At 40.8% G+C, this 26524-nt stretch overlaps 1 protein-coding gene and 1 long non-coding RNA gene across 4 annotated transcripts in view; one reads left to right on the forward strand and one right to left on the reverse strand.

Annotated features, from left to right (window-relative positions):
* Positions 1–2875: 2875 nt before the first annotated feature.
* Positions 2876–20970, reverse strand: KICS2 (KICSTOR subunit 2). The gene is made up of 3 exons (XM_008684245.2): positions 20736–20970; positions 14603–14888; positions 2876–4906 (listed from the first exon to the last, which is right to left on the reverse strand). Exons 1-3 carry the CDS (start codon positions 20968–20970, stop codon positions 4090–4092), a joined length of 1338 nt encoding a protein of 445 aa, XP_008682467.2. The 3' UTR covers positions 2876–4089.
* A 185-nt stretch (positions 20971–21155) lies between these two features.
* Positions 21156–26524, forward strand: part of LOC121104387 — a 117221-nt gene continuing 111852 nt past the window's right edge. For all 3 annotated transcript variants that reach the window (XR_005836659.1, XR_005836660.1, XR_005836658.1), the window contains exon 1: positions 21156–21280. This is a non-coding gene — a long non-coding RNA (uncharacterized LOC121104387). The remainder of the gene's footprint in view (positions 21281–26524) is intronic.

The raw sequence follows: 26524 nt of genomic DNA on the forward strand, positions 1-26524 counted from the left end.
CCAATATAATACACAACAGTCACTACCAAAAAAAAAAAAAAAAGCAAAGAAATCTGATCAAACCTCTTAATCTAACTTCCAATATAAAAGGACAAAAAAGATAGAAAAGCATGTTCAGTGACAGCTGAGGGATACCATTGGCAAAGTCCTGACTGTAAAAACGTCACAGGTATGAACTGAAATGAACACTTCAGTCAGAAGGCAGAGACGGTCAGATTGCAGCACAGAGGGGGCGATTGCTCTTTTTAATCAGTCTTCTCTCTCTAGTTCTTACCACAGACACTTTTAAAATAAAGATACAAATAGTGAGAGGACAGGAAAAGACATAGCATACGAACAGGAAGCATAAGCAGGTTGGGTCGTAAAAATACCAGGCAAAATGCACTTTGAAGCAAGGAGCAGTAATGGAGATAAAGCAGGAAACTTCATCATGGTAACATGGCTGATACGTGAGAAAGAAAAATTTAAAATGTCTATGGGCCTAAGAAAAGGACTGTAAAATACAAGATGCAAAAAACTGACAGAAATAAAGGAAGACATCTACCGTCACAGAGATTTTCACACACCTCCCTCGGCAGTTAAAAGAGCAACTGGACCCACCAAAAAGAAAAAAGAACAGAATCAGTAAGAATAGAGAACTGAAGTGATGCTATCCACCAGTCATAAAAATTTAGGAACAAAGAACCACACGGATTCTAAAATAAGGAGAGAGGGAAGGGACTAGGGTTAGGCATTTATCTGCCTCCTCTTCTAAACTGTTCTTTAAGTACTGTTCAAACAGTGTGACTGAGCAAGTACACGTATGCCCCAGATCTGAAGAGAAAGACGAGAACAGGAGAGGTGTTGAGTTTAAGGAAAGAATGGTCCATCTTTTATTGATACGGTTTTCAAACCCAAGTAAGCTCGCAAAGCCTTTTTTACATGTGTGATGTCATTCTTACATAGTCTTTGAAAAAAGCAACCCATATTGCCTTATCCCCATTTTACAGAGAAGAAAGTCAAGCTCAGAGACGGACAGGCCAAAAAACAGGCAAGCTTGCTGCTAGATCAAAGGGTGGATGTGTTCTGACGGCCCCGTGAGCGGCTCGACAGGAGTGCAGCGAGTTACCGGCTATTTTCTTTCTTGTAAGTACATTTTCTACAAGATGTCCAAATGCGCAAAGAAATAATATGAAGGGTATTGGCTCCTCAGTTAAGAATTCAGCGATACAGGAGTCCCCCCTTACCCGTGAGGAGTTATGTTCAAGACACCTAGCAGATGCCTGAAATTGCACATAGTACCAAGTTCTGTATACGCTATGATTTTTCCTATACACACATACTTATGATAAGTGTAATGTATAAATTAGGCACAGTAAGAGATTAACAGTAACTAATAATAAACAGAACCCTTATAACACTATACTGTAATCCTAGTTATGTGAATGTGGTCTTTCGCTCTCAAAATCTCTTATTGCACAGTACTCACCCTTCTTGGGATGACGTGAGATGATACAGTGCTGACGCAGCAAGATAAAGTGACGTGAATGACGCAGGCATTGCGATGTAGCAAGAGGCTATGACTGACCTCCTGATGATTCGTCAGAAGGAGGAGCCACGGCTTCCAGCTTCCAGACTGTGGTGACCGCGGATAACTGAAACCGAGGTAAGCAAAACTGCAGATAGGGGGGAACGACTGTATTTTCACACACTCCCTAAAATGACGTGGTCAGATACCAGGTTGGACCCAAGAGGACAAAGTTGTGAACGTTCACCCTGCATCCAAACAGCATCCTAAAGTGAACGCTTCTTCACGGACTTGTGGGCAAACTCGGTAAGTGCTGACCACACTCCTGGTTACACATAAAAACTGATCAAGTTGTGGTTTAGAAACAATTTCCAAGTAAACAGTCTGCAGAAAATATGCAGATTTACTCTTCCAATTAGCAAAACACAGATTTTACAGAGCATTTCATTACTGATTTTAGAGGACAAATCTCTGAGTAGAATCACTTTGTTTCTTGGCTTGAACCAAAATACTTTTAAAAATAAATATACATTTCCTGGGGCGCCTGATGGCGCAGTCGTTAAGCATCTGCCTTTGGCTCAGGGCGTGATCCTGGTGTTCTGGGATCGAGCCCCACATCAGGATTCTCCGTTAGGAGCCTGCTTCTTCCTCTCTTCCTCTCCCATTCCCCTGCTTGTGTTCCCTCTCTCACTGGCTGTCTCTGTCAAATAAATAAAATCTTTAAAAAATAAATAAAAATAAATAAATATACATTTCAAATATGTTCTAGACAAGAACTGGTTATTTAATATTATATATAAGTTTTATTTACACTCTTCTTCCATGTTCCACTGAAGCATATTTCTTTTAGGTACAAGGGAGACCACATCATTAAGGCCAGTGGTGGTTTTATCTAGGAAAACAATAATACATGAACACCAAGGAATTATTTTTCAGCTTCTTGGCAAAACACAAAAGGGAAGAAAAGTGATTTGACTCTTTAGTTCCAATTGTTTTCAATGTTTAATATATGTTCAGTGTTGTTCAGATTTTTATAGAACCTGAGTGAATAAAATGCAGAAGTAAATCACTGCGTTCTATTTAAAGCAAACTGGCTTTTTACAGATATGACTTTTATTTAAAAAAAAAAAAAAGAATGAAAGAAAGAAAAGAAATAAAAAATAGGCCAGTAGGGCCTTCCAGCACATAGCCCAGCCTGAGGTGGGCAGGCCTCCTGGCACGGGCTGGGAGCGACTCTGCGCACTGCTAGCTCGCCTGCTGGGGCAGCCCCGGAAAACCTTGGCTCTGTGCGATCATGAGAAACTGGACTGAACCGATCATTACGTCGCATACAAGCATTGAAGGAACTATCAAATAGTAACAACTCAATGACTCTTCGTGGCTCATTTTTATTCTGAATCCATAACCTAGAAGTGAAGCTCCCCACAGCCCATCAGGCCTTCGCGGGTCCACCTACTTCCATGAACACCTACCGAAGGACAGTGTTAAGGCGGCATGTGTTAAGATGTATCACTGCTTCTAAGAATAATTTGGAGGAGACAGTCATGAAACCCAAGTTCAGGTGTGCTTAAATTAAGTACTGATTTGATTACTCAACTATGAAGAGGTCTTTTGAATGCACAATTGATTTTTAGCAAGTACAAGGTATTGAGACCAACATTTTGGTATGATAAAAGCAGGCTAAGTCGCATGAATGTCTAAAAGTGGCTGAAAAACAAAGACTACGTGCTTTTTCAGACTAAGAATAAGCAGGGAGTGGAGCCAAACATGAACATACACTTAAGCAGAAAGGTGATAAACAGAAGGCCAAGTAGATAATACGCCAAAGAGTGAAGAAACCCCACATTATGGCTTATATTTACTTTCAAACAGAGTGAAAAATTCACACTTTAAAAGGGTAGAAACAAATGCAGATAGGTGTGTAGGTCACCCCCAAAGAACCCATGATCATTAAAGCAGTCATGGGAGTCTTCTGAAGCTGTGAAAACTGATGCCATGCGACCACTCTGATTCACTGTCGATTTCAATAACTGACAGAAATTTCTCACCAAGACACTGACTTTGGTATCCAAAATATTAATTTGTTGATGAGAATCATAAAACTAATTTCATGTTGATTTGCTAATTTATGGGATAGAAAACATACAGTCCTTGATTCTGAAAAGGCCATTTAACATCTTATCCCATTTACTGGTCCTGGAAAGAGGGGAAAGGAGAAGGCATTTGGAATTGCATTAAAACAAAGTGTAGAACAATATAAAACAGGTGGAAAGAAAAACCAAAGGCCAATAAATATTCAGTCTACATGAAACACAGGGACATAGGAGAAAATGCTGCAGGTACTCTGCTGTACCACGGAGAGACAGTAGCCATGAGCACTTCCTAGATTACTCTTTGGATACTTAATTCAATTGGCCTTAATTGCTTATAAAGTGTGCGACACAATTAGGGAGGATTTGTCTTTAATTTAGCTCTGAAAGAAGCATGACTGGAAGGAAACTCTAATCACAGACCACAGCAGATCATTAGAGCAATTAGGAGCACACTTTCCAGTCTTGCAAACCTTTCACACAAATCACCTGCTAGCCTTTGGAGCCAGGCTTCAGACTTGCAAAAACTTTGGGGTTCTTAAGGGCAAGTGAGAGCTCATTGAGGAAGGAAATAAAGTGGGAGTCTCTTTCAGATTTCTTTGATTCAAAAATGACAACAATGGTAAAGTGAGGTTCTGGGCGGGTCAGGAAGTAGGTGCTCTGAACTTTGTCATCATAGAAGTGGACCACCTTCTCCAAGCTGTTCAGTTCGGACATGCGGTCCGTCATGATCATGATGACATTGGGCCAGTGCATGACGGGCCTGTCGCTGGGCAGAGACACCACGGCTGGATACTGGTCCACACCCTTAGGGGCCTCTCTGTAGGAATGGGGGTGGTGATAGCCGTGACCCTGAAAGCTCTCAGAACCTCGGTTGTCAAAGATTAAGGACACATTGGCAGCATCATACTTCCTGATGAAGCTGGAAATCTTTCCAAAAAAGTCCGGGTTGGCTTTTGCAGTCAACGCTTTCATTTCTGAAGCAGTCGTTTGTCGGCTCAGTGCCTCGTGAAAGTAAAAGCTAAACTTGGCAAGAAGCATGTTTTTGAGTTTCATCAGCCAGAGGAAAAGGTGTGGGGGCTGGACGGCCTTCTGAGACTGCCCTCCAAACAGATGTTTCTTGGTCTCCCGCTGCTTTTCAAAGATCTGGCCCCAAGTCTGCAGCTTGGTGTGAGCACTGTGCAAGTTCACCAGGGACGGGAGGAACTTCCACTCCGAGACCTGAGCCTGGGCCTTCAGGAGATGACTCAGGACGTCCACTTCTAGCTGGAAACTGCTTTCCAGAGGACTGAGGATGGGGTGGTGAAATCTAGAGGGGAAGGGAAATTAACAGAAGTAAGCGGGAATGTTACTCCACACGGACATTTTCTACCCTCAAAACAACACACCGTGGCCAGACACATAATATTACATTTGGGGGCAGGGAAAGGAAAACTGAAGGGCTCCACACAGATACATTTAAAAAGTTGCTCTGGGCGCTTGGGTGGCTCAGGCAGTTAAGCGACTGACTCTTGATTGCAGCTCAGGCCTTGATCTCAGGGTCGTGAGCTCAAGCCCCACAGAAGGCCCCACGCCCAGCGTGGATTATTAATTAATACATTATTTATTTATTTATTTAAAATAAATAAATAAAAAGTTGTTCTGACATAACTTCACCGTCTCAGAATTATGTCAGCATCATATCCTCCTATGGAAATCGCCTGACGTTTAAACAAAAAAATGAGAGTAGTGGCTACCTTCCTTTCAAATGCAAAGAAATTAAATTAGCTGTACTTCTTTCTGAGCCTATTTTGTTTATTCTGGGAATTGTATACCTAACATAATCATCAAAACAAGGCATCCTTTTTTCAAGATGTCCTAAAGAGGCAGAGGTTAAAAAAAAAAAAAAGTCCCTAAAACATCTCCTAAATGTGTACGTAACACACGTAAACTTATTTAACGTTCCTAGTAACTCCATAAGGTAAGCCCTTATTCAGTCCTAGTTCTTCATATTTAATCGCAGTTAAAAAACAAAAAGGGAGCTAAATAACAAATATCTAACATTTCAACATTTGTATGTTTTAAATTGGATTACTACTCACGAAATTAACTCTATGACTCATGGACTGCTACCTGCTATTTGTAAAACATTTTTTCTAATTCGCTGGTAACAGTAATATTGGGTAGCAGGAGGGGCGAGGATGTGGGAGTCGCTCCTTCCAGGGAGGGGGGGGGAAGGCCAAGTGCAAAGACGCTGAGGCAAGGGAGAGCATGCTCTTTCTGATGTTTCAGGTCTCCCCTTCAGAGTGATTTCCTTAAAAATGTCTTCTCTGTTCACCTCCTAAGTCAGGTGACCCCAATCATATCCTCTAGTTTCTTAATACCTGTCTTCCACTCGAGTAGCTGCGTCACGTAATTTGTCAGACTGGGACAGATGGTCACCTTTGCTCTGAGCTCCTCCCTAAGGAGAAGTCAAAGCCGCCTACTCCCTTCACTCCTTTATCTCTAGAACATAAGGCCCGTACGAGAGATTCAGGAGAGACTCCGTAAACATGGCAACAACTACGTGAAGATTGGAATCCTGCTTTCTGCCTCATTGATTCTGTTGTTTGTGATCTAAACGAAATTCTGTAACAATGGCTAAGGAGAATCCTCCCTATATGGACCACTTAGAGCTTTCTGGCTCAGGCTGCTGCTTCTTCTGAGAAATGCCCAGGGGGTCTGAGTGTCTGCCTGGCCCGGGGCACCCTCCTTCTCAAGGAGCCAACACCAACCCCTTATACTCTTCCCAAAGACCGGAAGCATCTGCAAGCGATCCTATTTTAAATATGTGGGCAAGATCTAGCATGTACTGAGCACATCTTATGCCCCAGGCACCAGAGGATTTGATTTCCAGGCCTGAACCCATGTAAGTTCATTGCTCCACTGTCGACAAGACAGAAGCTTCTCACATGGCTGTTTTGGCCCCGGCTGAAGAGGAAAATGCTGGTTATCAATGAAAAAGTTAAGACAAAAAAATCATCTGGTGATGGGTGGTGGGGAGGGCACATATTGCATCGGGCACTGGGTGTTATACGCAAGTAATGAATCATCGAACTTTACATCAAAAACCAGCGATGTACTGTATGGTGACTAGCATAATATAATAAAAAAAATATTAAAAAAATAAAAATAAATAAATAATTTTTTTTAAAAGGGAAAAATAATCTGTAGCTGTCAAAACACAAAGAACCATTAAAAATATTCCTGAAAAAAAGAAAGACAAAAAAATCATCACAAATATAGCTGGTTAAAAAATCCATTTAAACATTAATTAGAGGGATTATTAAACATTGATTAGAGACCCACACTAGGTTGGATAGTGTAAGATAGAAACTCAATTGATAAGGATATAGTTACATGACCACACATTATTTTTTTCCCATTACCAGCATTTTACCTCCAATATCCTTCAAGAGAGGGAAGCTAAAACATGGGTGGAGGGTCTCAGTCTAATAATACATTTAAAGAATCAGACAGGGGCGCCTGGGTGGCTCAGTCAGTTAAGCGTCCAACTCTTGATTTCGGCTCCCGTCATGATCTCAGGGTCGTGAGACTGAGCCCCACATCAGACTTCACACTCAGCAGGGAGTCTGCTTGAAGATTATCCCCCTCTGCACCTCCCCTTACCTGCTGTCTCTCACCCTGTCTCTCTAAAATAAACAAATGAATCTTAAAGAAAAAAAAAAGAATCAGAAAGATAAACTACATTTCAAGTCCTCCAGCTCACGTGCTTAATTAATTAACTAATGTGGACTCTTCAAACATTACATGCTTTGAAATAAACATTAAGAAAGTTATACGCAACTAAGGAATCATCGAACTTTACATCGGAAACCGGGGATGTACTGTATGGTGACTAACATAATATAAAAAAAATCATTAAAAAACAAAAAGAAAGGAAGTCTAATACACACGCACACAACTTCACTACGGCACGTTTCAAAATCCTTGAATTGCAAGAACTGCTCCTACGACCTTAGCCTTTAGGCTCCTTGACACTTAATGACCACAGAGCATTACAAGATTCTATAATGATGGGTATCAAGAAAATTTGCCCAGAAACTTGGAACACAGTGAGACTTTCAATAACAGGAAAATGGTAAGAGATTGATGAAAATTCTACCACAAATAACAATAAGTTATTTTTCTGCTTCATTGGAAATCATCATTTATACCCAGCATTCTCCTTGAAAGAACATGAATTCTCTGTACCAATCTTCAGAAAGAATTCTGAACAAGCTCTTCCATAAACATATACTAAAAGTGTTTAAATGTTCAACACTTATTAGGATGAATGTGAATGTCGAAGCTATTTTTCATCCTTAAGAAGAGCTAAAAATTCATGTTACCGTTATTCTGCCAAGACTTGGCGATTAGCATTATGATGTATCATTTCCCCATTTCCATTCTGCTCTGTGCCTCATACCCATTTACAACTCACACTATAGGGGGATCTGTTAAATTGTTGTAATCTAAAAATACACACCTCAACTATGGCAGCAAGCTGGAAAGAGTCTGAATACAGAATAAATTGACAACTATTTGCAGAGAACATCTGCTCTAAAAAAGCCAAAAGAAAGAGAGGGGGGTGGAGAGAGAGAGAACTCTCTTCTTCACAAATCCACATCAAGGAGTTCCTTCCAAAAGAAGTATCCAGGGCCCGTGCATGTGAGAAGTCACATTAAAACGATTAAAAACCAATCTGTAGCACAACGTGAATGTACTCAATGCCAGAGAACTAGACACTTAAAAATGGTAAATTTTATGTCATGTATATTTTACCACAATAAAAAAATATATATAGTCTCTTCTCACCTAAAATTTTTACTAGTTTTTAGATACAAATACATTGAAGATATAAAGATGCATTAGACAAAGGTTTGCCCTATGGAGACTTCCCAAGGTAGAAGGAGGTACTTATAATGGATACAAGTTGGAAGTTAACACCTCTCTTATGAGAGATACAAAATAAAATAAGATTTTAGAAAAAGGAGCAATTTCTTTTGGTTGAAAGATCATGCAGGCCACAAGGGAGACAGAATTTAAAGTGAGCCACGCAACTTCAAGAGCAGCCAGGCTTCGGCTGTGTAAAGGTGAGGGCTTAAATTTCGGACCCCACTCTTAATCACCCCTGATTCCACACCCTCGGCCATGTGACTCTGCAGGTCTTCCCCCCAGAGGTAGAGTCTACTTTCCCACGTCTGGACTATGGTCTGGGTCATGTGACTCGCTCTGGTCAAAGGGATGTTAACAGATCTGATGCTTAAAAGGAGCGTGGTTGGGCTTGTTCTTTTGCACTTGGGCCAGAGCCACTGGGTAGCTGGCTCTCCACTAACCTCAGGCCCCGAAGGAACACATACACGTGGAGCAGACCAAGCCCAGAGCTCGCAGTGTTAAGCCAAACCCGGTGAGACCAACAGTGTTAAGCAGAGCTACCCAGCTAAGCCAGGCCTGTCAGGCCAACTTCCAGTAAATGTGCAAGCCTGCACGTGGGAATTTTAGGGTGGTGTGTTATACAGAATGATTGTGACAATAGCAACTGATACATGATATGAGAATACGATGGGCTTCAGAACACACTACCCTAAAATACGGCATTTTGGTATACTGACAATTTTCAGTTGGATAAATTTGAGAAATAAGTGCAGGAAAGATTTCCTGACCCCCCCTGAAGCAGGTCATAAAACCCTCAAGTGAGACATGCCTTTCTCCCTACTCTAAGGAAAGGAGCTCCAAACACAAGAGACGCAGAGAAGAATCTGAAAGAACAGGCCTTGCTGCTTCCCCCAACTCATGACACTTAGCTCAGACCCTTTCCCATCCAGGCACATTTTCCCACAACTCTTATATCTTCAAATGGAATAGGCTGAATTTTGTTTTTTAACAAAACCTACCATAAAAACACAGGTTTAACAGCATCTTTGGGTCTTCTTTATTTCATGAAGCCTCCCCTGACGCATAAAACTTATATTAAATACACTGGTATGTTTTTCTCTTGTTAATTTGTCTTCTGTTAAAGGGCCCCCTGTTGAGAATTTAGAAGGGTAGAAGAAAAGGTATTTTTCCTCCCCTCCAAGTTCAAGGACATTCTAGGCAAAACAAATAATGAACCAAGGTAGGAAATGGTAAATACTTATAGGGAACACATTAGATTATGGATTGTTTTTTGGCTTCTGCTTAAAATCCTCAAAAATTTCTCTTTGGGGGCGCCTGGGTGGCTCAGTCGTTAAGCATCTGCCTTTGGCTCGGGGCGTGATCCCAGAGTCCTGGGATCTAGCCCCACATCAGGCTCATCCGCTGGGAGCCTGCTTCTTCCTCTCCCACTCCCCCTGCTTATGTTCCCTCTCTCGCTGGCTGTCTCTCTGTCAAATAAATAAAATCTTTAAAAAAAAATTCTCTTTGAAGTTTCTTCCTTTTTACTAAGAGTTTGGGTACAATTTAAAGCATTTGATGGGCCTTAGATGAATTTGAAAAGATAGGCTGGGGCAAGATCACAGAAGGCCTTCAGCCCTCACTGATAAGATTCAGATCAGACACATTAATGCCTAGAGTAGAATGTGTCCCACAGAAATCGCACTATTGTTGGTTTTGCTTATGAAATTTTCAATGGGTGAAAATTCACCTTGTTGCACTATACACACACAACTAACTGTTAATTTCACTTATCATCACAAATCTTTTCTTGGAGGAAACAGGGCACAAGGCCTAAATAAATCACATTTCTGCCCCGAGTGAGAATCCTATCATCTGAAGCATTCATTTCAAAAAACTGTGCTCCCTAAAATGCAAACAGAAACTTTATGTGACTCAATTTTTAAAAATGTTCTTTGGGGTGCCTGGCTGGTTCAGTCGACGGAGAGTGCGACTTTTGGTCTCAGGGTTGGAAGTTTGAGTCACGTTGGGTTTAAGTTTGAGCCTCACGTTTTACTTAAAAGTAAAATCTTAAAAAGAAAAATTCCTTAAAAATCATGGTGAAAGGATATAAGTCACTTAATGGTATATTATTGCCACATTAGAGGGAATTTTTTTTTTTAAGATTTTTTATTTATTTATTTGACAGAGATAGAGACAGCCAGCGAGAGAGGGAACACAAGCAGGGGGAGAGGGAGAGGAAGAAGCAGGCTCATAGCAGAGGAGACTGATGTGGGGCTCGATCCCAGATCGCCGGGATCACGCCCTGAGCTGAAGGCAGACGCTTAACCGCTGTGCCACCCAGGCGCCCCAAGGATTTTTTTTTTTTTTTAAGATTTATTTATTTGAGAGAGAGAGCACGGGCTCACACACAGCGGGGAAGGGCAGAGGGAGGGGGAGAGTCATAAGCAGACTTGTGCTGAGAGCAGAGCCTGATGCTGGGGCAGGGTCAATCTAACAACCCAGTTGTGAGAACAGGAACTGAGCCGAAACCAAGAGTCCAATGCTTAACCGACTGCACCACCCTGGCGCCCCCGTCCAAGGGATTTTTAAAAGATGTCTGGAACGAATAAATAATTGCTTACTTCTTTAAAGAATTACTTCTTAACGTTATACTCTTGACTTAGGAGAGTAAATATTTTGCACTTATAACCCATCTTCCACCTTTGTTTAACTATGAAATAGAAAAATTAACCAGAATCTTCTTTTACGCTCACTGTACAAAAGAGGTAAGTAAATTCCAAATGAATTCTACAGAATCAAAAAATGTCCATTGGTGCTTCCTTGGGGAAAAAAAAAGAAAAAGCCCCAAGTTCTACCTCTCCTCAAAAGTATTCAAGGAATAGTACACATCCTGATCCTGTATGAGTTAATTCACATTTTTTCTTCTAAGGGCACACAATAAGGACTCATATGATTAATGTTAATTATTCAATTTGAAATGCAGCATCACAATGACTGTGGTTCGTAAGCAATAATTTACATTTGCTTAATAACGCAATGTTTGCCAAAAGAGGAAACCTTTAATACTGTTCTACTCTGAACACAACTGGCTTGCAAAGGAAAAAAACAAAACACGCTTCCCGCTCATCTCTGAAAGCAGAGTGGACCTTGCAATAACTCACGCGGAACCTGCATCTCAAATCAGGGCCCCGGGTTTAGACTCCATGCTATACATCATGCTTGTTAATTTGTTAATACAAAAGCATTTCATCATTTGAAAGATGAAAGATTTACACAATATGTTAGAAGAGTTCTGACATGGATCAGATATACTGGGGCAAATAAACATCTCCTGAAAGATAAACTGGGTCCTTTGGGAAAAGGATTAACTCTTTCAATACAATAGAATACGAAATATGAATTACTTCTCTAGGACACTGGAACCATGAAAGAAATATGTTTGGTATAGCCCTGATGCCAAATCAAAAGGTCTACAGAAAAGAAGGAGAAGGAGGAGAAGAAGGAGAAGGAGAAGGAGAAAGGTCTACAGAAAAAAAGGATATTACCCTGGCAAACAGCAAAGTATGTTAATTTATACCTAAAATAATTCCACTTCCACCCCCAAAATCAACATATTATACAGAATTTCAACTTTTCAGAATTTTTTAACTAAGGAATTTGTGTTGTTCAAATTAAACCCAAAGTTTCTAATTAAGATAATTTTAGGGTTGGATATCTATAATCAGTAATTCCCTATTAATTAGATAAAGGCAGCATGGGTGAAAAATAGAGACAGATGAAAACACCTTGACCTTGGGTGATACCGCCCCCTGGCTCCATCAGATTCTATCAGTGTCCACTCAGTAGCTGGTATAGCCAAGTACCGCCCTAAAAGCTTCAAGAATGAAAGCTGGGCTTTTGCAGGAAATGGAAGAAATTCTCAAAGTTCTGGGAAGTGGGATGTTTCAAAGAAGGTGCAAAAAGGATAGATCACAAATCTAATCAAATAAAAAATGAAAATAGTTAAATAAGTAATAATCATTCCTATGAGACAGACACATGCACATTCACACACACACTGCTTAAGGTTCAATACCTAGTATATCCCAGTGTTGGCACCTTTCTCTTATTTATCCAAACAATTTTTTCATGGAGACTATTTTCAATATCACAGGGAACTTTTAAAACATACAGGTCTTTGGGCACCCAATTGACAATCACTAAATCTTACCCTCTCGGGGAAGAAGGGCAGGGCGGGGGCGGGGGGCAAGTATGGTTCTTTTTCTTAAGCTTCCCAAATGGTTCAGCAAAACATTTTCACATTAGCTTTTGGGAATCACCACATGAGACCTCCTCCCTTTGAGAATCATATCTCCAAATGTACTTTTGCTTTTGGATTTCAAAAAATTATTTTATTCAAAAAAATGTACAAATCAGGTTTGCGGAAGAAATAGTTGCAAACAGAAATTTTGTTAGCATGTAAAATTTGTTTAAAAAAAGAAAATGTGTATATTTACATGTACAGACTATTTCTCAAGAATGATAGGAAGAACTTGCTAACAACATTCATTGCCTGTTAGAAAGGAGTTAAGTAGATGAAGAACAGGGGCAGTTTTCCCTCTGTACTCTTTCATACTTCATAGATTTTGAGCCATATTAATGTATTACCTACTAAAAATGGATAAAACAAAAATTTAGAATATATCATAAAAACAGAAGATACATGACAACAGAAAATAGTATAGAGCATTTTGGAGACAATTGGGGAAATCTGAATATGGACTACTTACTGCTGATGGTAAAAAAAAAAAAAACAGTGCTAAATTTCCTGATTGAGAAAACTATGGTACAGTTTTATATAGTTCTTAGAAGATACAATCTGAGTATTTGGGGATAGAGGTCATGATGTTTGCATCTGACTTCAAACAATGCAGGGAGGGGGGATAAAATTATATACAGAGAGAGAGAAAGCAAACACGACAACATTGTAATAATATGAGTCCAGGGGAAGGATGTTTGTGTGGTCACTGCACAGCTTTGTTTCCTTTTTAATAATAGCTTTACTACTTAATTCATATACGTAAAGTATACTCTTTTAAGGTATCGAATTCAATGGTTTTAGTATAGTCAGAGTTGTGCAACCATCACCACTATCTAATTTTAGAACAGTCTCATGACTCTCCAAAAGGAACCATCTCCATTAGCAGTCACTCTCCCATTCTCACCTCCCCCCCCACCCCCAGTCCCTGACAACCATTTTCTGTGTCTGTAATTTGTAATCGATGTTCTGTGTTTATGACTGTACCTATTCTGACATTTCCTATAACTGGAATGATACAAACATGTGATCTTTGTGACTGGTTTCCTTCACGGAGCATGCCTTCTGTAGCTGATAATAACATGCAATGCTTCTCAAATTCCTTTGGTACTGTTTTTTGGCTCAGGAAGTGGGCAATACATTATAGCCAGGCTCATTTTTTTTTTTTCAAATAAAAGTAGCAATTTCTTTCAAATACATGTTTTCCAGCTGATCAACATCTTTAAAAAAAAATTAAATTGGCTACAAATAGCCTTTTGACTATTAAAAAATTTTAAGTATGCCCTCCTCAAAAGCACAGATGCCTGTCTCCACTAATAAAGTTTAAAACAAAACCAAAACTATGCCACAGGCACTGAAAGCAATTAGGAAGAAGTTTCTAACACAAGGTAAGTAATGGTTACATCCGAGGTCTCAGTGGATAACTCACCAAGGTGATTACTTTGAAAGGGACATTTATTTGAATAATGGTTTGTTTTAAAAAAATTATTTTATATACAATTCTCCTGTTGTGTGAACTCTTTTATAAGCAGCAAAATCAGTTACAGTACATCTTTTGAGGATTACTTCATTCTTGGTCTTTGGCTATTGCTTGGAGAAGCATCCACCCAGCATGGTGTTAATGAAGCCCAAAGAAGGTACCTAATGGATACCTGTTGCTTAATTAATATGCATAAAATGTTAAATAACTATTTCTCCCCTTCACAGTCATTTCATCATATTTTCTTCAGAAGAGTGCGGGGAGGGAGCTCGTGTGTGTGGGAGTGAGAGGCTGCTCCGTGGGTCCCTCCCTCCCCCCTCACCTACACTCACCGGGAGCTGTATTTCTTGAGGATGGTGTCCAGAAGTCCAACGAGCTCCTCAGCGTTGATGAACTTCTGCGGGCTCAGGGTGTACATCTTCTCATAGAAGTCTGCAATCTCCATCCGGGCCTGAACGAAGAAGCAGAGCTGCTCTGACAGGTGGGAAAGGAGTTCCTCCACGTGGGGGGCAGTCCCACCCAGTGCGCCGCGGCCAGTCACCACCTTCTTCAGCTCGTTGTGCAGGGAAGTATAGATGGTTCGGATGGAGTCCTTCCTGCTGAAGAAGGACTGGCCCCCTGGGAGGCAAGTGACATTAGCACATGGCAAGTAAGGAAGAGAAACCAGAAGGACAAAACCCAGCATCCAAAAGGAAAGGAGTGGGGCCTGCAGAGCTCAGGGGGCTATTATCATCTACCACAGTCGCTGACTCCTATGATTGGAATTTAAATATTTTTGTGATTCGTAAGTTCACTGAGGAATAAGAAATGAATGCCTGGTGCAACTCATTACCATAGCAACAGACCTGTGTATGATTTCCTTACCCAGGCATCAGTTCTCCCCCACTCCATTTCAATGAGGATTCACATTTATTTCAGAGGATAACTGACCTAGCAGGTGACATCCACCTGGATCTAAATAGCCCTCCTTCCACATACATGTATTTAAAACAAAAGAGAATACCCGATTGGAAAACACTGTTGTTATTCCTGATAAATCAGAAGATTTTATCTCTGCACTAGAGTTGCATTTTCCTTTGAATCTTATCTTTTAAGCCATACCAGAAAATGGAAAATACACATACGTGTCTCTCCCTTACACAAGAACAGACTACTGGGATCCCAGGGGAAAAAAGGAAATCTTTAGTACTTTTTTTTTTTTTTAAGTAAGCTCTACGCCCGACATGGGGCTTGAACTCACGACCCTGAGATCGAGTCGCACGCTCCTCTGAATGAGCCAGCCAGGCACCCAGAAATCTTTAGTAAGTACTCTTGACAAGGTTGACACTATAGGTTATAACAAAATAAGCATCACATTGTGAATGATTAAGAGCAGGAAGCAATTATAAATAACTGTTGCTGTAACTCAGGGGTTCCAAAGGAAATCAGGAAAAAAAAAAAAAAAAAAAAAAAAAAAAGACCAGGGCACCTAGCTGGCTCAGTTGGTAGGGCATGTGACTCTTGATCTCAGGTTCATGAGTTCAAGCCCCATGTTGGGCATGGACCCTACTTTAAAAAAAAAAAAAAAAAAGACCAAATACATCCCTTTCAACAGTTAAAAAGGATCCAGTGGCATAGACATCATTTCCTTACTCTGTATTAATACGTGATCAACTCTATTTCTAGTCATTATAGAGTCAGCTTCGTAGATGTTTTCTTAAGCATTTCCGCACCCCACTAAATAAAGGGTCACAGGCAAGACACTAGGAGAATGAGAAGAAACAGGGTAGGTTTAAAACAGTAATTCTTAGAAATATATAAAAACCTCAGAGGTGGACGACAGTTTAAATTTTCTACTGATATACACAGAATGCTTTCATAAATAAACTTATTATTCTAAACACATCAAGTAGGATTGAAAATTATTTATCAAGGCATTTGTAAAATATCCTCTTAACAAATGAAACATTTCACAATGTTCTTCTTAGTTCATGGCTCAGTTTATATTTCAAGAAACGAATCTTACATCCTTCCTACAACCTGACCACCTTGTCCCAGTCTACCCAGGACTTGCTAGGTTTTGGCCCTGAAAGTCTGGCTTCTTGGAAAACCGGACTTAGTCCCATGTCCTGGGAACCCCATTGGCCCTGGACAAACCTAGAAGGTTGGTCACCTTACTACTTATTCCATAAACTATCATTACTTAAAAAATGTTTTCTTCAATATACTGCTTAAACAAAGTAACTAGCATTCAAATCACTTCTCCTACTAATAGCAGCAAAAACCACGTGGTGCAGTTGGATCGACCGCAGAGCTGACATCCCACATGGGACTGTACCCTGAAGGGTTTGCCCCCCTCCTTCCCTGCCTATCTTCAATCAAACCTTGCAGATTTTGTGAAGCGACATTATGAAATAAATAGACCTCTGTGCCCACGTTTAGGAAAAAATCTCTTAGGTTAGGTAGATAACAAGAGTACCATGCTACATCTATGGGGCGCCTGGCTGGCTCAGTCAGGAGAGCGTGCGACTCTTGATCTCAGGGTTGTGAGTTTAAGCCCCACACTGGGTGTACAGATTACTTAAAAATAAAATCTTAAAAAAAAAAAACAAAAAAACCTAAAAGCTCTGGAATTCTGACCGACTTAGTTCCAAATTCCAGCTTCCAAACTTATAAGCTGTGTGATGTGCCAATGACTTAGCCACTTTGAACCTTGGTTGTTGTTTTTAACATGAAACTAGTAATAGAGCGAAGACAAAAGGAAGTAACATTTGGTATGTAATGTGCCTGGAGCAAAGTGCATATTCCATAACACTAATCCCTTTCCCTTCGATTTATAACTGATGTAAGAAAACTCTAAATAGGGCGCGTGGGTGGCTCAGTTGGTTAAGCTACCGCCTTCAGCTCAGGTCATGATCCTGGAGTCCCAGGATGGGTCCCGTAGTGGGCTCCCTGCTCAGCAGGGAGTCTGCTTCTCCCTCTGAACTCCCCCCCATGCTCTCTCTCCCTCTCTCTCATTGTTTTATATATATATATATATAACCCAGAAAACTCTAAATACTACCTAATTGTACTTCTAAAACTCTATGGTAAATTGGGAGTTTCATGTACTGTAAAAAAGAATAGCTACCTATTTGAAAGATAGCTGGGTGTCCTCAACCGTATACTCACCTCTGCCTTGGTGACAATTTTAACTCTGGGTGAAAAAGGAATACCTTCCTTCATCAGATTACCCTTATCTGAGGGAGTGGAAACACCACATAAATACAAAGAATACCCTGAAAAGCTTATCAATAAACATCAATCACTAGTATGTGAAACCAAGTGATACTAGAAGGAAGGGAGAGACCATTAATGAGGTCTCTTTTCTCAAAGCTCTCAGGAGCGCAATCCTACTTGTTGACTACCCTGGTTAGGAACATCCAATGGGGACTGGCCTCCCTTCTTACTGGGAAACAAGAAGGCAGAGACACCAGACATCTTCCTCTTTACAATTTTTTGGATTTACAAAATACAATTATTTTGAATTATTTCCAGAAGGTTCTATGTATTGAATCCTCATTATTTCTCAAGATTTTAACAGTCCATCTCACATGATAAAATTTCAAGTAGTAAGTATATTAAAGGAGTATGTAAAATGTCTAATTGGGCATTTTGTCCCACAACTTCTTGTTAATGATAATTTATAAACATCAGTTCTCAAGTCATTTTCTACCATGCTAAATTCTAGCAACCAGAGGTTGAGGAAACTCTCCAGTAATGAAACAAAACGGAGAAAGTATGACCTAAAATCCTCCAAAGACAATGAGACGGAATATTTTTATCACTGATCCTTCCCCAAACAGGTATATTCTCCCCTCAAAGGAAAGAGAAAGCTCCAAGGTAAGGGGTCCACCCAAAGTTTTTCAGAACTGAGCCAATACAAGAACAGAAGTCTCCCTGTCAGGTCGGTCCTTTGCCTAAAGTGTTTACACACACGTGCATCTAGAAGCAGGATTCACTGACAAGGTTTCTGATAAACACCAGTCACAAGAGTGAGATCAGAAAGACTCCCTTTTTTTGGACCATGTTTTAAGTGTTTAAAAATACACATAAAACTTTTTGTTTTGCTTTTAAAAAAAATGCCTTCTAATTAGCAAAGTATTTGAAGAACCTGGGAATGTCTTAAGTGGCAACACAAAATTTTTTCCACAAGATTTTAAGAAAAAAATCACAAAGTCATAAGCATGTTGATATCACAAACATTCCAGTATCAAAAACCTGTAAGATGTAAAGTTAAAATTTAAGATCTGCAACCTACATTTACTATATATGTGAATAAGTTAATGAGGCATTAAAGTTAAACATGCCATTCTCAGAACATTCACTCAGAAGTCACAGATCACCTGGGAGCCTGAACCATGCCTGGGAATGTTTCATAGTGTAAATTGCTCCTGGATCAATTTCAAGGTGCAGTCTTCAGGCTCATCCATGCAAGCTGGGGGTCCACGCAGAATTAATCACTTTACATAATAAGGGCCATTTCACAAAACCCAGGGCAGAGACAGTGATGATCTCACATGTGCTCTTACACCCAGGGCAGCCAGTTCTGTTTACCTAAAACCAGACACATACAACTTAAACTAGAATAACAGATTTTTAAACTGGGGTCCATCAATAGGCTTTAGGAAATCCAACCGAACCCTCTCCAATTAAATGCAAAATTGTATTACACATATATTTTCCACATAAGTCCATGGGTTTCATCAAATACTCATAGATGAACCTAAACAAATTAAGAATCATGGCACTGGGATCAATCACCATTCTTCATGAGGTGGGGGAATCTAAAAACAACTAAAACTGCCAGAAAATTACCCACCGTCAATTTTACAGCCAGAATCCTCCCCATTTCCAAATGCAGCTGACCCCCGAACAATGTCAGAGGTGGTGAAAGGGGTGCTGGGGAGCTGACCTACCCTAACACAGTCAAAAATCTGAGTATAACTTTTGACTCTCCCAAAACTTAATTACTAATAGCCTACTGTCAACTGGAGGCCTTACTGACAACATAAACACATATATGTTATATGTATTGTATATTGTAATCTTAAAGTAAGCTAGAGAAAAGAAAATGTTAAGATAATCATGAAGGATGAGAAAATACATTTACTGTACTATACTGTATCGAAAAAAATCGTGTATTAGTTGACCCATGCAGTTCACGGGTCAAATGTATATACAAAGTATTTTTAAATTATAATACATACACCAATTTTTTTATAAATCATATGGATAAAAACACAATCTGACAGTTCAAAGGCAGGTATTCTTGTTTGAGACCTGTCAACTACCCATACAAGTGCGCATAGACAATTTACTAATCTATAGAAAGGGGGATAGTAACACTGCAACAGCAGTTGCAAATTTGTGACAAGTGCCACTGTAAAAAGGGGTGGAAAAAATACACAAGGTGATTCTATCTGAGCACTTTTGCCAGTAAGTCAGTGTACTGAACAACAAGTTATTACTTGAACAGCTAAGGCAGAAGTTAAGATCTCAGCCCTGCCCTTTGGGCGTTTACTGAAAGCAATATGTACATGGCCACCTTCAGGCAATATAAGGAAACTGGGAGCTAAAAATCAAAATGGAATCCGCACTCAATTTTACCTTCCTATTCTTTATGGCATACATGTGTTCTTCATACATACCAGACCCTGTGCCTCTGATAATTAAAATACTAACTAAAATACTAACTTTGAAAGCTCTGGGATTCATATTGATTGTTGGTAATTATAAGTAGTAATAGTTTATATGCATAGCCCTTGGCTTTCACATACTTTATTTCATTCTGATCTACTCATACCAATTGTTTCTACTAGTGAAAATCGGTTGAATCAGCTCTTGCATCTTACTTTCAGGGTCAAGATTTATGATGGAATGATAAGAGTGTTTACCATTTTCCCCTTAAGTCCCCTCTTGCTAGTGTTAGGCATATTTCTTGTCTTTCCTGTCCAGTATTCATTTATTTCCTCATCCATTAAATATTTATTGACGGCCTAAGAAGGGGTAGGACTCCATCTGTAATTCGTAGGGGCCTTAACTTCAAGAGGCCAGACAAAAGTGTTCATTAATTCTAACTAGGTTGTATTGCCAAGTTTTGCTCCTCTGGCCACAGTGTCTCTGGTCAGAAGAGGGAAGACATACAGTTTGCTTAACTTTTCATTTACGGCACCAATCCATGCACTGAGCAAAATGGATACACCCATCGGTTTGAGACACAGCCCTGAAAAGAGCATCCACCCGGCGGCCAATCTATCAGCAGCAGAGGCCGGTGGGCGGGGTTTGTGGAAGCCGAAGGAAGGAAGGGAACGGTGGGAGGAGATTTGGGAGTGCCAAGTTGAGCCTGAGGCTAGGAGTGAGACAGGGAACCCAAGCCACTGCCGATCGGGGAATATACCCCCTTTCCTTACTCCTCAAAGGGCACGGGGGGCGGGGCGGAGGTACCTAGTTTTTGCCCCAGGTAGGTGAGGCTGTGATAGACCTTCTCGGCCGCGGCCAGGTGGGCCAAGGCCGCCAGCAGCGACAGCCAGCTGCCCCCCGCGCTCTTGTTGGCCTCTCGTTCCTTGTCCACATTGTCCTTGGCCTTGTCGTAAGAGAAGATACCCAGGTGAGAGAAGAACGTCTCCAGCACCGCCTGTTCCACCGGGACCGGGGCGGCCAACGGGATAGACTCCCCCATGCGAGCTGCGATCCAGCTCCACCCACGTGGCTCTCCTCTCCCTCGCACTTCCGGGTTCTCAGGGAACGTGCGCACCAGCGTGCGTGCGCGTGACCGCCGCAAGCGACGGGCTCGTGAGCGCGCTGCTGCCTGGACCGCGCCTGGGCCTTAGAGAGGACACCCGTAAGGGCCAAGGAAGGAGGAAAGCGGCCCGTCTTCAGCTCCTGAGCAACGTCGGCTCTTCGGTTCCCGCAGCGCTGACTATTCGGACCTTTAGGGCAGAACGAGAGACGGTCAACTCGCTGCACCGCGGACCTGACTGCGTTCTGAGGTGAGCTGAGAGGCCCCTCCCTGTGAGATGCGTCAGTGCTAGTGACATCACGCTTACATGACGTCAGTAGTTCTTGCTCTGACATCTGGCCTGGGCTTGCCTTTGGCCCGCCTTGGGCCTTGGGGCGCCGAGCGGTGAGGCTAGTGGCTGGAACTGTGCTCCCCCACAAGGAGTTAGTTCTCATAGCTTTTAAACCAATGCAAGGAAGTGGATTATAGTAGTTGATACTGGTAAAGGTTTATATTTCATCCCCTTGTCTGATTTTCACCCAATCACACACTTTGCAGTAATTCGCACTTGTACCCTGTGCAAGGCATTTCAGGTTTACACTAAGCAAACCGCTTCCAAGCAGAGCTCTTCAGCTTGCTCATCCTACCCAAACTACGTCAGGCTTCCTCAAAAAGTTCTCCGAAGGATAAATTAATGTAACTTCTGTTAAAGGTTCTGAATTGATGTGCTGTCATTCAAATTAATTACAAATTCCTTTGACATTTAAGAAGCACCATAAACCCAGCTCATAGGTGTGTCCACTACTCTGAAACTCTGCCCACTACTTGCTCAGTTTTTTCCTTTCTCCTTGCTTGTGCATGATTATTTTACACTAGTCACACTATTTAATCACGTATATTCACACGTCTCTTTGCCCTAAGTGGTGAACTCCCTAAGGCAGAATCTAGGGTTCACTCACCTTTATAATCTTTTCATAATGGATAGCACAACGATATTTGTTGAAATGAGGGAACTGTCTGTTTTCATTTTTTTGTCAAACTAGATCGGTTTTGCCATCACTACCTTTCAATGAAAATCCAGTAATGTAATTTTAATGAATATATAGTACACCTGTTCCCTGCTCTCAAGTATAATTGGGTCAATCCTGTTAACTGTGATACAAGGGAGAATTTTATATGTTATGAAGGTGAAAAAGGAGGCAGCATTCATATCTTTTTGAAAGAATCAGGAAGGCTTTCAGGAGGAGAATGTGATGGTTTTTTATAAATGAGTAGAAGTTAGTAATAAAAAAAAAATAGCACAGGGGCACCTGGGTGGCTCAGTCAGTTAAGCCATTCTTGATTTCTGCTCAGGTCTTGATCTCAGGGTTGTGAGATCAAGCCCCCCATCGGGCTCTGAGCTCAGCAGCAGCTCAGCAGAGAGTCTGCTGGAGATTCTCTCTCTCTCTCTCTCTCCGCCTCTGCCCTTCTCCCCACTTCTCTCTCTCTCTCATAAACAAATAAATCTTTAAAAAAAAAAAGCATACCCAGGTAATATAAGAGTTACTGAGATAATAAAGTAGCATCATAAATCAGTGGGGAAAGAAAAACTTAATTGATAGTGAAGGAGACATGATTATGGGGGGAAAAAAAACTCCTGTGTCCTGCCACAAAAAATGACTACATGCGTAAAAAACAAAACCATAAACAAACTAGAAAACAAATACAAGTGAAAATTTAATTGATCTAGGGCTAGGAAAGAGCCTTTAAATTATAAAAGAGTTGGAGGAAATTAGAAAGGAAGAGATTGAAACTGACTATAAAAATGTCAAGAAAACACAATGCCAACATTGTAACATATGTCAGACAGAACTTTAATGTGCTTAACATTTTAAGATCTAGTAATCCTAGAAATGCAGATTAAACTTCTATTTTTCACCTATCAGAATTTTTTTGAAAACTTTAGGTGCTGGTAGGTAAACATCTGCAGTGAGTTTGGTTCTTAAACATTGCACATGGAGTGTAACTTGGTATGACCTTTCTGGAAGACATTTGGCAATATACGTTAAGGTTAAATGAGAGTATATATGTACAGTGTCTAGAACACTGTCTAAGACAAGTACATGTATAGTATTAGTGTCTACCATTATTTTTACTATCATTTTTATTATCAACAGCTTTATCTTACCTTTTAATCAGCAGAGCGCCTAGAATAATACCTCAGACTTAGTGGATGTTCATTAAATATTTGATTGGCTAATTCTCCTTGTCACATAAGAATTTTGTAGGAAAAGTCCCTTCCCCTCCACTTGCCCGTCCCCCTGCTCACATGCATGCCCTCTCACTCTGTCTCTCTCTAAAATAAATAAATAAAATCTGAAGCACCTGGGTGACACAGTCAGTTAAGCATCCAACTCTTGGTTTTGGCCCAGGTCGTGATCTCAGAATCATGGGATCTGAGCCCTGCAAGGGACTCTGCACTTAGTGAGACGTCTGCTTGAGACTCTCTCTCCCTCTCCCTCCCCTTCACACTCTCTTTCTCTAAATAAATAAATAAAATCTTTGAAAAAAAATTTTTTTTCCTTTTTTTTTTTTTTGTATCAATCATTTAAAAACATTGAAACCGTTCTTAGGTGGCAAGGCACACAAAAAGCAATGGGTTCTGTTTGGCCCGGGATGGTAGCTTCCCAGCCCCTCCATCCCATAACTCCAGGATCACGCCCTGAGCCGAAGGCAGATGCTTAACCGCTGTGCCACCCAGGCGCCCCTGAAAAAAAATTTTTTTTAAATTTTAAAGAATTTTATAGGAAAAGATATAGAGTTAATGACATGTCAACCTGTTAAAACATTAAAGTTATGAAGCAAGAAGCAAGAAGTTATCTTGAATGATCATATGGTTCAGCCTATAAGCAGGATACTTTGTACAGTAGTAAGAAAATGTTTGTTTTGTTATGTTTTGTTTTTCGTTTTGTTTGTTTTGATATGTTAGCTGTCTTTTGCTGCGTATCAAATAACCCCAAAACTATACACCAAGGGCACTAGGCGGGTTCACTTGGTAGAGCATGTGACTTGATCTCGGGGTGATGAGTTCAAGCCCCACTTTGGGGTAGAGTTTACTTTTTAAAAAAAAGCATTTGAGGGGGTACCTGGGTGGCTCAGTTGGCTAAGTGTCTGCCTTCAGCTGCCTTCAGCTCATGTCATGATCTCGGGGTCCTGGAATTGAGCCTCACGTCTGGTCCGCGATCAGCGGGGAGTCTGCTTCTCCCTCTCCTCTTGCCCCTCCCTCTGCTCATGCACCGTCTCTCTCTCTCTCTCTCTCTCTCTCAAAAAAATAAATAAGATCTTTTTAAAAAAAAGTATTTGGGGAGCCTGGCTGGCTCAGACAGTGGAGCATGCAACCCTTCATTTCAGCATCATGTGTTTGAGCCCCATGTGGTCTTGGAGATTACTTTAAAAAAAACAAATTTAATGGCTTAAAACAATAGAAGTCATGTATTATTTCTCAGTCAATTTCTGAGTCAGGAAATCAGACAGGGTTCCATTGGGCGTTTCCGTTTCAGTCTCATAAGGTTGCAGTCAGACGTAGGCTAGAGCTGTGGTCATCTCAAGACTTATTTGGAGCTGGAAAATCCACTTCCAAGGTGGTTCTCTCACGAGTCTGGCAAGTTGGCTTAGTCTGTTGGCCACATGGGCTTTTCCGCAGGACAGCACGAGTGCTCCCACAGAATGGCAGCTGGCCTGTTCTGGAACAAGTGACCGATCTGAAAGACTGAAGCAGAAGCTGCAGTGCCTTTTATGACCCAGCCTTGGCACTCACACATCACGTCAGCCATATTCAGGGCCAGCCTTGATTGAATTTGAGCAGGAGAGTAATGAAGGGCATGTGCTAGGAAGTAAGGATCAGTAGAGGCTATCCTGGAGGCTGGCTACCACAGATGAGGATGACATTTTCAGCTGGAGCATTGTCTGTCTTCTTAAAAGTGTCTAAGGATGGAAGCCCTTACATGTTCCTTTATAATATTGCTCAAGAAGTTGTTTCTTGGGGCCTCTCGCTGGCTCAGTCAGAAGAGCATGTGACTCTTGATCTCAGGGTTGTAAGTTTGAGACCCCCCGATCAGGTATGCAGATGACTTAAAAAATAAAATTTTAAGGGTCACCTGGGTGGCTCAGTCGGTTAAGCATCTGCCTTGGGCTCAGGTCATGATCCCATAACCCTGGGATCGAGCGTCACATCATCATCGCATCATCCAACTCCCTGCTCAGCGGGGAGTCTGCTTCTCCCCCTCCCTCTGCCCCTCCCTGCTCCTGGTACTCTCTTTCTCTCTCTCTCTCTCTCTCTCTCTCTCTCGATTTTGCTCTCTCTCTCTCTCAAATAAATAAATAAAATCTTTTTAAAAAGTTTTATCTTAATTTCAGCCATGATCTCTCCTATTAAGTCTAGAAAAAAAATTCCGTTCAAGACTGTTAATTTGATACTGTTCTTTATAATTTCTTTGAAAATCTCCCTAGTGACAGTACCAGTGAGAAAACCATTTTAGTGATAACAACCCATTTTGGGGGCAAAAGAACATTAACAACAGTGCAAGGTGATGATTCATTTCTTTATTCAAGCTTCCATTCTTGTCATTTATTTGATAAACAGTGGATTAGATTTTACGTGTCATCGATAGACACATACAATAACATATATCAGCAATAATTTTACAACTTAATGATTACGCCAGTTAATTATTACCCAGATTTTATGTTATTTGGGCTCACGTCCCTTTTGCTGTTCTATTTTCTTGACATAATATTGAAATAATAATAACACTCATTGATTTAGAACTTACTGTGTGCCAGGTGCTTTACATCTCACTCATCTTCCAACAGACCTTCAGAGGTGTAGTTATCACCCTTTGATTGTGGAGTAATTAAATAATGTGTCCAAAGGACACATAGTAACTGACAGGGCTGGGATGCAAACCAAGATCTGTGTCTCTTCCCTTCCTTGAGCATGGATGCTGTTTAGTGACTTATCTCCATACATATGCCTCCCACCTGAGAGGTCAGAGACTTCCACAGTGTTATTCAGGCATTTTCCAATTGTTTCTGTAGGTATCTCCCATTCTGTAGTGACAGTATGGTTGAAAGGTATGATTTCAGGGAGAAGTCTTCTTTGGCTTACCAAGAGGAACCAGATATTTGATATGGAACAACCTCCTTCATTTTCTTTTCAGATTATTTACTAAAAAATACCAGACAATTAGTGATACATTATTTAGCTCTTTAGCACCCAACTTTCTTTTTTTTAATAATTTTTTATTATGTTAGTCACCATACAGTACATCCCTAGTTTTTGATATAAAGTTCCATGATTCATTACTTGCGTATAACACCCAGTGCAACATACAATATGTGCCCTCCTTAATACCCATCACCAGCCTATCCCGTTCCCCCACACCCCTTCCCTCTGAAGCCCTCAGTTTGTTTCCCAGAGTCCATAGTCTCTCATGGTTCATTCCCCCTTCTGTTTACCCCCCCTTTCTTCTCCTAC

This window comes from Ursus maritimus, unplaced genomic scaffold, assembly GCF_017311325.1.
Source record: "Ursus maritimus isolate PB19 unplaced genomic scaffold, ASM1731132v1 scaffold_21, whole genome shotgun sequence".
Classification (NCBI taxonomy): Eukaryota; Metazoa; Chordata; class Mammalia; order Carnivora; family Ursidae; genus Ursus; species Ursus maritimus.

Coding starts and splice junctions, on each gene's coding strand:
- KICS2 (XM_008684245.2), bottom strand. CDS start 20,970: ATGGGGGAGTCTATCCCGTTGGCCGCCCCGGTCCCGGTGGAACAGGCG. Junction 14,889..20,735: donor CTACCTGGGGCAAAAACTAG/GTACCTCCGCCC, acceptor CTTGCCTCCCAG/GGGGCCAGTCCTTCTTCAGC. Junction 4,907..14,602: donor CTCAAGAAATACAGCTCCCG/GTGAGTGTAGGT, acceptor CTTCCCCTCTAG/ATTTCACCACCCCATCCTCA.